Source organism: Scyliorhinus canicula, chromosome 6 (assembly GCF_902713615.1).
Source record: "Scyliorhinus canicula chromosome 6, sScyCan1.1, whole genome shotgun sequence".
NCBI classification, from domain to species: domain Eukaryota; kingdom Metazoa; phylum Chordata; class Chondrichthyes; order Carcharhiniformes; family Scyliorhinidae; genus Scyliorhinus; species Scyliorhinus canicula.
Genome location: NC_052151.1, coordinates 176,397,402 through 176,411,522, shown reverse-complemented (window position 1 = coordinate 176,411,522; position 14,121 = coordinate 176,397,402). Strand labels below are relative to the sequence as shown.

The following is a 14,121-nucleotide window of genomic DNA, read 5'->3' as shown; positions in this document are numbered from 1 at the left end:
GGTCGAGAAAAGTTCAATCTAAAGCTGTTGAGTCTAAAAGGCTGTAACATGCCTAATCGGAAGATGCGGTGTTATTCTTTCAGCTGCATTGTGCTTCACTGGAACATTGCAGTAGACCAAGGATGGACATGTGGGCATGAGAGCAAGATATAAATCTAAGCAAAATATATCCAAGTTTGACTACACAAAGCTAGGTGGAAAAGTAATCCATGAGGAGGTGCAAAGAAACTGCAAAGGGATAGAGACTGATGAAATGACAGCAAGAGCAAGATCAATGAGTGTAATGTTGGGAAGTGTGAAATTCATTTTGGTAGTGTGGAAAAGCAAAATATTCTAAAAGGCAAGAAACTAGTCAATAATGAAATCCGGAAGGATTTGGATTTCTTTGTGCACGAAACACAAAGTTATCATGCAAGTAATTAGGAAGGCAAAGGGTATGTTGATGTTTATTGCAAAGGACAATTAGGGATGGGCAATAAATGGTGGCCCAGCCAGCGAAACCCACAACCCTTGAATGAAGGTTTTGCTGCAATTTTAAGGGGCCTTCGTGAGACCACATCTGGAATAACTTTCTACGGGAAATATATCCTTGCCTTAGGTATGAACAAGGTTCACTAAATTATTCTTGTAATGGGGAGGGCGATCCAAAAAGGGAAATTAATAGCAGGGTCCTTATGTTTTGTGTAGTTCTGAAGAATGGTGATTCTCATTGAGACGTACAAAATTTCTAGAGGATTTGACAAGGTAGATGCTGAGAGGCAGGAGAGTCTAGAATTGGTGTCAGTCTCAGGAGAAGGTGTCCTTTAAGGGATGTTTAAAAATCTTCACTGCGGAGGTTGTGAACCTTTGGGATTCTCTATTCTAGAGTGCTGCTGTGGGTCAGTCTCAATCAAGATCATCGAGGGTCATTTTGGTCTCAATACGAATCAAAGGATAGGCTACATGTAGAGGTTGTCTTAATGAATAGCAGGGCAATCTTGGAGTTATGGGGTTTATCCTGTCCTTATGTTATTATTCTGATATTTAATCCGGTATTTCCCACTTGATAAACACAGTACACAGTCAGGTCATTCTGCACACATCTGGATCTTGACCTGGATCTACTGTATTCACACCTGGGTATTTACCACTGATATTCACACATGGCAATGACCCTTCTGGGTATTTACCTCTCCCTCCAAGCCCATTATTTACCCTGGCACTTTACCCTACGTTTCACGAAAGGGTATTTATTCTGGTAATAGACAGATGGGTATTTGCCTATCCCATACCGGTATACCATGTTTATATAGCAGCCAGAGCTACACACGGGGAAGAGGGCAGACGTCCTAGCTCTCGCTTCCCTAATCGCACGCCGGAGAATCCTGCTCGGCTGGCGATCAGCAGTACCACCCACAGCTGCAGACTGGCTCGCTGACCTCTCGGAATTTCTCCATCTGGAGAAGATCGAATACGCCATCCGAAGGTCGGAGAAAGGCTTCCTTATTGCATGGGGGCAATTTGTCGGTCTGTTCCAAAACCTGTTTTGAGGCCAGCAACAACCAATAGAGGGAGAACTGGAAGGAGTAGAGGAAAAATAAAGATAAGGAGCAACGCCAGGGTCGCACAACCCGGGGGAGGGGCAGAGAGTCTGGGACGGGCAAAGAGGGACAACACGGGGGGGGGAAACCCGCCACCCCTCCCATTCATCCATCAAAAAAAAGGGGAAAACCCCATATCAATCAAGGAAGATAGCAAGGGGGGGGGGGGTGGGAGGAGACGGGGAGAAGTTAGGCAAAAGGGGACTGGGGGGGTGGATATGCCGAACTAGATGGCAGCAATGTGTAAATAAAGTAAAGCAAGACAAAAGACTTTTTGCGTTACCCTGTACAATAAATAAACACGAACGTCAGTGTACATAATGTTGAAAATGCCAATTAAAGGATTTAAAAAAGTATAATATATAGATATCTATCGTGAGAAGATTTGAATACAAGAGCAGGGATGTCTTGCTGGTGAGATATCACCTGAATATTGTTTGCAGCTTTGGTCTTCTTATCTGAAGAAGGATGTTCTTGAAAAAGAGGGAGTGCAATGAAGATTTACCAGACCGATTCCTGGGATGGCAGGACTGACTTATGAGTAGAGATTGAGTTGTTAGGATTATATTCACTGGAGTGTAGAAGAATGAAGGGCTGGGGGGAGGAGGGGGGTGGCGATCTCACAGGAACCGATAAAATTCAAACAGGATTACACAGGGTAGATGCAGGAACGATGTTCCCGAGGCTGGGTGTCCAAAACAAGGATCACAGTCTGAGGATACAGGATAAACCATTTAGGACAGAGACGAGGAGAAATTTCTTCACTCAGAGTGGTGAGCCTATGGATTTTGCTACCACAGAAAACAGTTGACATAAAACATTGTTTTCAAGAAGGCATCAGACATAGGTTTTGGGGGCGAAAGAGATCAACGGATATGGAGGAAAAGCAGGAACAGGTTACTAAGTTGGATGATCAGCCATGATCATAATGAATGAACGACTTGTACGGCCGAATGGTCTACTCCTGCTCCTATTTTCTAAAGTTTTCATATACATTAACCCCTTCTAGTATTTACCATTCCCTGGTCTTTATCCAGCTATGGACACCCAGGAACACCCAATGGTATTCACAACCAGGTTTATACCTCGAGTGTTGACTCAGGTATCTCAGTATTTACACCTAGTATTCACATGTGCTATCAAGAAGCAGTTGAACAACCAAATACAAAAAAAAAGACTATACACCGTTACAGTAACAAAGCATGTGACCGAGTGGGGCATCAAGGAGCCTAGCAAAACTAAAGTCAATGGGAATTATAAGGAAATTTCCTCTGGTTGGCGTCAAGCCTAATGCAAAGCAAGATGGCTGTGGTCGCTGGAGGCCAATCGTAGGTGTCAGGGCAGCACAGCAGAAGTTCCTCATTGTAATGTCCGAGGCCCAACTATTTTCAGCTGCTTCAATGATCTCCCTTCCATCAGGTCAGAAGTGGGGATGTTTGTTGATGATTGCAGTGTTCAGTATTATATGAAAATCCTCAAATACCAAAGCAGTCTGTGCCCACCTGCAATAAGACCTGGAACAACATTCAGACTTGGGCTGATAAGTGGCAAGTAACAGTCACACTACACAAGTGTCAGGCAATGTCCATCTCCATAAAGAGTGAATTTAATCATGTCCCCTTGATGTTCAATTGCATAACCTTAACTGAAACTCCATCATCAACATCTTGTGGTTGGCGGTGGGTGGGTGTGGGCAGTAGGGGGATGCGTCAACATTGACCCGAAACCCAACCAGTCACATATATACAGTGGCTACAAGAGCAAGTCACAGACAGATTTCTGCGGCGAGTAACTCCTGACACATTAAGACTTTGACATTTGAACCTGAATATTTACACTTAACATAAACAGAGATAGGAACTGAAGAATGTTTCACATCTGGTGTTTACAGCCGACATTCACGCCCAGGTATTCATCACGATTTACTCCTGAAATTCACCCTCAGATATTTACATTTGTTCCTACCCAATACATTTATGATGTGGAAATGCCGGTGTTGGGCTGGGGTGAGCCCAGTAAGAAGTCTTACACCAGGTTAAAGTCGAATAGGTTTGTTTCAAATCACTAGCTTTCGGAGCACTGCTCCTTCCTCAGGTGAATCCGGAGGAAAGAGCAGTGCTCCGAAAGCTACTGATTTGAAACAAATCTTTGGACTTTAACCTGTTGTTGCCATACATTTACATTAGGGCATGTAGCACTTATACTTACACCAGTGAATACCCAGGTATTTATCACTGGACATATGCTAATATTTACCTTTGGTTTTTTCACCTACTTACAACTGATATTCAAACCAGGAATAAATTCCTATATTTAACATCAGGATGGGGGAAGTGGGACTCTAAGTCTCAATACTCATAACTTGGTAGTTAATCTCAACATGCACACAATACCCACGCAGATGTCTGGGTGCTTATCCAGTGACGCCAATGTTTGGATGTTTACCCATCAATCCCTGGGGGAATACCACTCTGCCACCCTGGCCCTTGGGGGGGGGGGGGGGGGGGGGGTCTAATCCTGATGAGCCCACTGATCCATTAAAGCTCACACCAACCCATGATGTAAACCTGGGAACTCACCCCACAAATGTCCAGTGGATAACCATGCCCTTGCCAAAGGCATTTACCGCCCCGACACACGCATCCTGGCAATTACCCCTATCGACACATCTGGGAATTTAACCATCCCCAACACACAAAGACGAGTATTGCCTGCCACCCCCCTCCCCCTCCCCCTCCATACACCAGGGAATTTAACCATCCTCGACCTACATGCCTGGGCATTGCCCCACCCAGACACATCTGGGCATTTAACTCCCCACAACACAAACACCTGGGCATTGGTCATCTATCCCCACGCTCCAGACACGGGCAATTAGCTAGGTATTTATCCCCCCAACATCCCAGGGTATTTACCCCCGACTCTGACACTGGGGTATTGACCCCTCTGACTCTGGGGTATTGACCCCCCTGACTCCCACACTGGGATATTGACCCCACCCCCCCGACTCCCACACTGGGGTATTGACCCCCCCCCCCCACTCCATCACTGGGGTATAGAACATAGAACAGTACAGCACAGAACAGGCCCTTTGGCCCTCAATGTTGTGCCGAGCCATGATCACCCTACTCAAACCCACGTATCCACCCTATACCCGTAACCCAACAACAACCCCCCCCCCCCCTTAACCTTACTTTTTATTAGGACACTACGGGCAATGTAGCATGGCCAATCCACCTAACCCGCACATCTTTGGACTGTGGGAGGAAACCGGAGCACCCGGAGGAAACCCACGCACACAGAGGGAGAACGTGCAGACTCCACACAGACAGTGACCCAGCCGGGAATCGAACCTGGGACCCTGGAGCTGTGAAGCATTTATGCTAACCACCATGCTACCCTGCTGCCCCCCCTGACTCCCACACTGGGGTATTGACCCCTCCCTGACCCCCCCACTGGGGTATTGACCCCCCTGACTCCCACACTGGGGTATTGACCCCCCTGACTCCCACACTAGGGTATTGACCCCCCTGACTCCCACACTGGGGTATTGACCCCCCTGACTCCCACACTGGGGTATTGGCCCCCCTGACTCCCACACTGGGGTATTGGCCCCCCTGACTCCCACACTGGGGTATTGGCCCCCCTGATTCCATCACTGGAGTATTGACCCCCCCCACTGGGGTATTGACCCTCACCTATCACTGTGCCCACGGCGGCACTCTGCATGTAGAAGCTGAGGAAGGCTGAGGCGGAGGGCGCTGGGGTGGGGCAGTCCCGGGAAATCCCCCCGCTGGCTCCCCGGCCCCCGGCCTGCCTCCCCCGCCGGCCCCGCCTCGAGTCCCCGCGGATCTCCCAACGGTCCCCGCTGCCCAGCTCGCTCCGAAGGCCGCTCCGGGCCTGACTCCAGCTGGGGCCCGGGCTCGGCGCTGCTGGCGGCCTCCACTCGGACCTCGGCCTCGGCGCCTGCTCATCGCCGCTGTCCGCCTCCCAGTCCGACATGGTCCAGTCCGCCCGCTGAACATCCGCGCCTGCACACCGGGGGCGCGCCCGCCGCCTTATCGGGGCGCGCGCAGGGGGCGCGCGCAGCGAACCCGCTCCGGGCGGGGGCGCGCCCCCAAACCCATCGGAGACACGAATCCCATCAGAGACCCTCAACTCAACAGAGACCTCCACAACCATTGAACTATCAAACACATCAGCGACCCCAAACCCATCAGAGACAGCAATCCCATCAGAGACCCCAATCCTATCAGCGACCCCAAACCCATCAGAGACCCCCAATGTTATCAGAATCCCAATCTCATCAGAGACCCTCATCTCAACAGGGACCTCCACAACCATTGGACCACCAAACACATAAGAGACCCTCAAACCCATCAGAGACCCCCATCTTGTCAGAGATCTTCAAACTCATCGGAGATTCCCAAACTCATCAGCGACCCCCATCTCATTAGAGACCACACACACCAGACTCCCAAACCCATCAGAGACCCCCAATCTTATCAGAGACCGCAATTTCATCAGAGACTTCAAACCCATCAGAAACCTTCAAACTCGCCGGAAACTCCAAACCCTCAGAGACATCCGAGCCCATCAGAGATCCCCAAACTCATCAGAGACTTCAAACTGAACAGAGACCTCCAAACACATTGGAGCTCCCCAACCTCATCAGAGCAGCCCCACCCAACCTAACGGTTCACCCCAAACCTATCAGGCCCCCTAAACCCAATAGTGCCCTCCACAACCCATTTGAGACTCCCAAAACTCAGCAGCATTGCCCAAATCCAACAGGACACCCTAAACCAATCAGGGTATTTACACTCTGCTGTGCTGTCTTCAAATGTTTTACTATTAAGTCACTCTACGGCAATTCAATCAACCTTTTTGAATTGAATACATTTGCCTCATTCTCTATGTCTGCCTCATTGACTTGCAGCTGGCTAAAAATGGTATCAGATAATCAGATCACAATAGACTCACCCTGGGCTTGAAACTCCCCCACCTTTTGTCTTAGTTTATGAGCCCCTGATTGCATCACCACACAAACCACAAATACGCTGTTTGTAATTTCTCTGTGGTAGAATTCTCTATCGGCTATTCAACTATAGTATGCATCAGGATCACCTGGAATCCTGCAATATCATTCCCTAGAATGAATTGAATGCCTGCAATGGGCAAGGTTTCGACCAAGCATACCACTATTTCCCATGTCTTCAAGCATACTCTGTAAGTTTTTTTTAACTAAAGGAACTTCTAGCCTTTCTGAGAATGCTGCTGATCAGCACCATTTCTTTTAATATCCCTTCCCACAACATTAGGGATTGACTCGTACCTGTATCTCGTAACATTTTAATATCTTTGATCCTGTCCACATGGAAATATTTTACCCTGGCACACAAATTCTTTAAACACATCCACCACCTGCTGGTCATTATGCCCCTATGCAAGTTGTGCCACATGTTTCCTCCGATTGTCTGTCCCTTTACAGTGGAGCATGAGTGGTCTTTTATGACTGAAATATTGGTGTGAACCCTCACCAAATCCGGCACCGGTGTGGGGCTAGCACCGGTGCCTACTGAAACTCCCCCCCCCCACCCCCGGCCGAAAAAGATCGGAGAATGGCTAGGTCACGGGTCGCATATGCACACAGCTGATGACCTGCAGTGGTACAACATGGTTCCGGCCGTGCGCCAACCCAATCCGCCATACGCGACCCCGCAGCCCAACCACTGGGCACCCCCTGGCCACCCCCCACCAGTTCTTGCTCTGTTTCGGTCCCAACAGTTTCGCCAATACTGTGGGTATTTCTATTTATCTCGGTGAACCACAAGCCTTCCCTTATATCAATCAAATGACCACACAACCAGTTAGTTAGTTCAAAAGATGGTTTATTTACTGGCACAAGAGTTATCTCAAGATGCAAACACAATATCTACTACGAGTTAAATGACACCTATCAGCTACAATAACCAGGGTGACCGGCACTGTGCAAATGGATAAGGCCTTTATCTGGATTTCACTTGGCTGGTTCAAAGAAAATGGCTCTGTCTCTGCTGGGCTCATCCGTCAGGTAGCAATCATTAGTCTTGAACTTTACTGGCTGTTCCTGCTGCGATTGGGTTGGCACAGGCTGGATCCAAAAGAGACAGAACACATGGCTGTGTCCTCTTTTATCCCTCTGGGATTTTGCGCTCTTTGAGGCGGTCCTTAACCTTGGACCCAATAGTTCGACAGGGCTCTGATCACTGTCTTCGATTTCGGCCAATAAAGGGGTGGGTGCCTTGGTTGCTGGGCAGGTCCTTAGAGGTCATTGACCTTGGCAGTTGTGCTTTCTGAGTAATGGGAGTGGTGCCGATCAGTCTGTGGCTGTACCGGTTGCTTGTTTGGAGTTCTATTGTCCTGGGAAAATGGGCCATTAAAATGCAAAACGAGCGGGAGTTTGGATCAGGTCTGGTTACATGTGTTTTAGATACACATGGGCTGTGTATCTGTCTGAGTCCTGCGTTGGCCATAATTCCCATGGCCCTTTGCAGGTGGCCACCTTAGATGGCTACATTCCGTCCTTTGATCCTGAATGTGAAACGTGATGGATAACACTATTGATCCCAGTTCATCCTTGGTGGACCGGTCACCCTTGGTCAAGGCAAGGTTCTACTCTACTCTACCTTATCGTTTGGGACATTTACCTAATATTCCATTAATACATTCATAAATTAATTAATCTAATTCAGGTCATTATAAAACATTTAATTTATCCGCACAGTTGATCTCTAGATATTGCTATCTAATCTACTTTCATGCTGCTGGTGAATATCAAAGAACTTATTTACCGTACAAAATTTAAAACAGCAGTGTCACATTTCTACTTAATCCTAATAAAGTTAAAGAGGTACATGGTTTATTTTTTTGCAGCGATTGCTACATGAATTCAATTTTGTTGAATTCCAAAGAAGGGGGATCGGACTGTATATATCGAGGAGCGGAAGGCTTTTGCTCGCCATTTACGGAGGCCGAGTGTCTGAATGGCACTGCAGATTATTGCAATTACTAGAAGGGCCTCTACCATGTATGAAATGGGGTTCCATTTGGCAATGTTTTCGCACCAGGTGGGGGTTTTGATGTCTGACTTTATGTGCGGTGTAGTGTCTGTTACAAAGGTTCGTTGTTCACGCAGTTGCAGAAGTCCAGCGATAACCCAAACGCATTTCGGCAGTCCTTGCTTCATCATGCGTTTTCTGTTTTGAAATGAAATGAAAATCGCTTATTGTCACAGTTTTCAGTGTAACCTGGGGGTACAAGCATAGTATCTGTTATTATCTTTGGTTAATATCTCGTTTTATTCGTTTTTCTCTCCTTACTTCAATTACCCGTTATGATTGGCACCATGTGTGACTCTCTCATTTTTTTTTCAAAATACAATTTTGGAGAGACAAGAATGCAAAAAATATTTTAAAGTACAGAGACTCTCGCAACTTGTGGTCGATGCTTGGAGTGAGTGGACAATTTCTTTGACCCGTCTTTTCTTTACTTGTAACCAGTGGTGGTTGAGTCTTATCTTAACCAGTCGAATTTCAGGGTGGCCAGTTTTTCTGGGCGCAATTCTCCGCACTCACGACGGTGCGGAGAATAGCGGGGGTCGTAATTTTTTACGGCCACGCTAGTCCGACGCCCTCCCGCTATTCTCCCCCCCCCCCCAGGCCCAACTCCCGACACGAATCGCTGCCGCCGTTTTTTTACGGCCAGCAGCGATTCTCAGCTGGCCGATGGGCCGAAGTCCAAGCCCTTTATGGCCGTTTTTACGAACGGCAAACACACCTGGTCTGGCCATTCGTAAAAACGGCCGTAAAGTCCCGATCTTGGCAACCATGGCACCGATTGGCACGGCAGTACCACGGCCGATCCGATTCCCGTGCACTCTTTGTCCTTCCGCCGCCCCGCTGTATCAATTCGCGGGGCAGCTTAGGGGCATCCCGGCCCGCGCATGCGCGGGTTTTGCGCAAATGCGCGATGACGTCATCCGCGCATGCGCGGGTTGGAGTCTTCCAATCTGCGCATGCGCGGCTGACGTCATGTGATGCGTCAGCCGGCGCAAACTCTGGCAAGCGGGCTTAACGAAATTCGTTAAGCCCGCGATGCCGGAGTTCACGGCCGCGGCATACTAGCCCCGACCGGGGACCAGAATCGGTTCCCGGCCGGGGAGGGGGAGGCTGGCGTCAAACCCGCCCGGTTTTGACGCCAGCCTTACGATTTCTCCCTGTCTGGGAGAATCGCGGCCATAGTGTTTTGTTCCAGGGTTCAGAGGTAGTTCTCACGTGGCAGCGTGTATAGCAGCAGTGATTGGCAACCAATTGTGTCATATGTGTAAATAGCATGTGGGGAACAACCAGGGGATTGCGGGAGGTAAAGAAAAGAAGGAGTAAGTGTACGAAACGTGGCAAAATGCATTCTTTATACCACAACCAAAGAGAGTGTAGAGAAGGTGAAACTAAGGCCTGCCAAAGGCAACGCAGAGTATAGAGAACCATTCCAGAGTGTATGAAGTGACGGGAACATGAGGTGTGTGTGGGCCGCTGTGGGAGAAAAATGGGTGGAATCCCCAGGTAGGGCGGGGGTTAGTACCGTTACTCCACTACCCGAGCTTAACTGACTGGATGCATTTTGGGTCCTCAGGTAGGGCGGGGATTAGTGCCGTTACTCCCTACCTGGGTGACCTGGGTGGACGGAAAGAGTTTATAGTCATGTGGAAACTTGTGATAAAGACTGGGAGAACAGTGATCTGTTTCCCAACAAATGTGTACCGTTAACTGTCATTGGGCATCGTACCCTCGAATCAGAAGAGTAATTTTGTGTCGGGCGACATGAATTAAAACCATGTAGTAGAAAAAAGAAGGAAAAAGGCAGACAGGCTCCATCAAAACTTTGGACACCTTAATACTTAGGTGTATTTCTCATAATCTGGACACCTCAGGGTTCTGTACCAAACAGTGTTGTAAAAGCGTTACCGAAACGAGAGTCAGTATCTGAATCATCAACATCTCCCGGTTGCCAGACTCGTGTCTGCCGTTTCTGTGGCTTGGCCGCGTGGGCTGTCGGATAATCCGAGTCATCATGCCTTTCCAGTCTGAAAGGAGTTGTCGCGGTGCCAAAGAGGGGCTTGTTTATTGTGAGGCAAAGGGGCGGTGGGAGTGGAGGGCAAGTTACTCTGGTCGGGTGGTAGCTGCAAGTTACTGTGGTTGGGCGGTGGCTGTGGCGGTGGCTGGAGGAGGGCATATAGGGGGTCAAAGATATCTAAGTCATGGTTCCAGGGGCTGGGATGACTGGGGTCAGAGAGATTGCGCCAGTGTTCAGGGGTAGTAATCAAATCCGGGAGGCTCTTGCTGTCGTTGGAGTCACGTTCAAGATGAAAGTCTGTACCTATGGGCAGAGACAAGTTCGGGTTTATGGGCGTAGGTAAGGGATAAATGCCGGCATGGCTGGGGGAGGGTTAGCATAGGGGTCGGACTAGGTTGTCGATGGGCGGGGTGTGATCGTCTCCTAATGCCAGAGAGATGTGGTGGGAGTGGCTACATTGTGATCCATAGACTTTGAGTTGGTTGATGTTGAACCAACCAGTTTTACCGTTGGGGTATGTTATCTTGTACACGGAGGGGCTCACTTTGCCTGAAATGGAGTAGGGTCCTGCAAATTTGGGGGAAGAGGAAAGAACTGGGGTTGTAAAGTGAAACCATTACTTGCTAACCCACTGTGTACTCTACGGGGTGGAGGGTTTTGTCAAAGCAGGCTTCACTCTGCTTCCTTCTAGCGCCTAATCGGGCAGCTGCAGTGAGTTGTGCCGCTTTAATGTTATCTGTAACCTGTTGGATGCCTTTTCGTGGGTGAGGGTGGTTACGGTGGGGCTTGCCAGATCGAGGCCTAATAAATATTCAATACCCTTCATGGGCTGTCCGATCATGAGAGTGTGGGGGGTGAAACCTGTTGAACTGGAAACGGTGTTCCGAATAAACATGAGAGCAAATGGGAGGACTGTGTCCCACGTGGCATTGTTCTGTTGCACCATCTTCCTAATGTTCGCTTTTAAAGTTCGATTCATTCTCTTGACAATGCCACTGGATTGGGGGGTGAAATGCTGTATGGAATTTCTGCCTGATCCCAAAAATTGTGAAAATATTTTGCATGACTCTGCTGGTGAAGTGAGAACCTTGGTCTGATTCAATGCTGTGGGGGAGACCCCAGCGTGTGAATATCTGTAGGGTCAAAATCTTAGCGGTGGCCTTTGCTTTGTTTGTCCGTGAGGGAAATGCTACTACCCATTTAGTAAAGGTGTCGATTACAACCAGCATGAACTTGAAACCATTTCTGCAAGGGGGAAGGGGGCCAATGTAATCGATTTGCAAATTTGTCCAAGGGCCATTCACAGGTTGGGTGTGATGTAATTGTCCTTTCATTGAGTAATGTTCAGGATTGTTCTGAGCACAGATAAGGCAATTCTCAACATAATGGGTTACATTGCTTTTTAAATCGGGCCACCAACACAAAAGTCTTAAATGGGCAATGGTTGTCTATCCCCTGATGTCCGTGTGTGTCATGAAATTGGTAAATGAGCTGCTTTCTATCCTGGGTGGGGACCACATAAATTCCGTTTTTTAAAACTATGCCGTCCTGTACAGTCAGTGAGTCCTTCCATTTATCATAGGGGGCTGGGAAGTTGCCGTTTAAAACCTGATTGAGGGTGTGGTCTGCTTTTTGGGCCTGGGATAGATCCTCAATATTGGTCTGGGAAACCTGGACTGAGTGTATCGGTTCGCTTTTGGGTGGCTGCCAGAAGTGACCATGGCGGGATCCTGCTTTAGCTAAGGTGTCTGCCTTTATATTACCGGGTGGGGAAGAGCGATGGTGGCTTCTTACTTTAACGATACCATATGTGCGATCTGAGGCTGTCCTGAGAATGTGCTTTAACAATAGGGCAGAGGGTAGGGGTTTTCCATCGGCTGAAACAAAACCTCGAGATTCCCACAGGGGCAGGAATTCTGTTAAACTGTTGCACACATACAGGCTGTCTGAGTGTATGTCTGCGGGGGTTGGAAAAGAGCCGAGGTGCTGAATTACAAAGGCTATGGCTGCGAGTTCTGCTGCTTGGGAACCTATATGTCCGGGCAATTTTAAAGAGATCTCCCGCTGTTACCCGCTGTTACCAGACTCCTAAATGACCCTCTTATGGACTGACCTCATTAACACTACACCTCGTATGCTTCATCCGATGCCGGTGCTTATGTAGTTATATTGTATACCTTGTGTTGTCCTATTATGTATTTTCTTTTCTTCCCTTTTCTTCCTATGTACTTAATGATCTGTTGAGCTGCTCGCAGAAAAATACTTTTCACTGTACCTCGGTACAAGTGACAATAAACAAAATCCAATCCAATCCAATCCAATCTTCTAGTGGCCGTCCCTTTAGGTCTTCCCGTAAATTCCACAACCAGTAATTCTAACTCCATTTTCGATTGTGGACAAACCATCTAGATAAATTTTTAAAGTACCCCTTTGTCTCGGGAATACTGTGTCTTACTGCCTGCTCATGGGTGTAGTGACTTTGGGATAAAGGGTGCTGTGTGGTATTGGGCTGCTATGATCTGGCACTCATGTGGGGTCCCCGCATATTGGAGATTATCAGCCAGAAATATGTGGGTCTTGGTGCTTTTTACCGTGATGTCCCTGCATTGTAACAGAAGTGTCCAGCGAGCTGATCTGATTTGGCTGACTGAACCGTCCTTTAATCTACCGTCTAGTAATAGTTGCGTGGGGGTGTGCTTGGTCAAGATCGTGACTGGGTTGAGGCCTGTAATGTACGCAAAGTACTATACTGCCCAAAAGACTGCAATCAAGTGCCGTCCGCAGGCTGAGAATCCTTGCTCTACAGTAATAGGCTACAGGTCCTAATTGATGTGACCATCAATTCACAAGACACGTGATTGGAAGTGAACAGTGGTTTTAATAATCTTACAACAGAGCCTGCCTGCGATGAGATGAACTGGCAGCAGGCTCACGACTACAGAGCTTTATACTTCCGGTTAGTGGGAGGAGCCATGGGCGGAGCCATGGGCAGAGCCAAGGGTGGAGCCCAGTACAAACTCCTCATCTCCCCCTTTGGGCAGAGCCGCACAACGGCTCATATACAGAGCCCACAAGGACACAATACATATAATAGAACAGTGTGAATTACTAGGTTTATAATTCACCACACTAAGTGATCGTGTCATTCTTGCCGGAGCATTGCTGATAGGATTTGGTCGGAGATTGCTACTTCAATGGCATAGGGCAAGTCTGGATCTGGAACTTGCAAAGCGGGGGCTGTGCCTAGGGCGCGTTTTAAATCATCAATGGCGTCTGTGTGCTGCGGAAGCCATTCCCATGGGGCGTTCTTTTTAAGGAGCTCTGAGAGTGCGGCTGCTTTGGTGGCAAAACCATCTATATAATTTTTGCAATATCCTACCAAACCTAGGAATGACCGGAGTTCAGTGACATTTAGGGGAAGGGGCAA

The 14,121-nt window shown here is 48.3% G+C and overlaps 1 protein-coding gene across 1 annotated transcript in view; it reads right to left on the bottom strand.

Annotated features, from left to right (window-relative positions):
• The window catches only part of ddx43 (DEAD (Asp-Glu-Ala-Asp) box polypeptide 43), an 86,414-nt gene extending 80,780 nt beyond the window's left edge, over positions 1 to 5,634 (bottom strand). The window contains exon 1 of the mRNA XM_038800476.1: positions 5,279 to 5,634. Within this exon, the coding sequence (XP_038656404.1) occupies positions 5,279 to 5,582 (304 nt within the window). The 5' untranslated portion in view covers positions 5,583 to 5,634. The remainder of the gene's footprint in view (positions 1 to 5,278) is intronic.
• Positions 5,635 to 14,121: the final 8,487 nt, after the last annotated feature.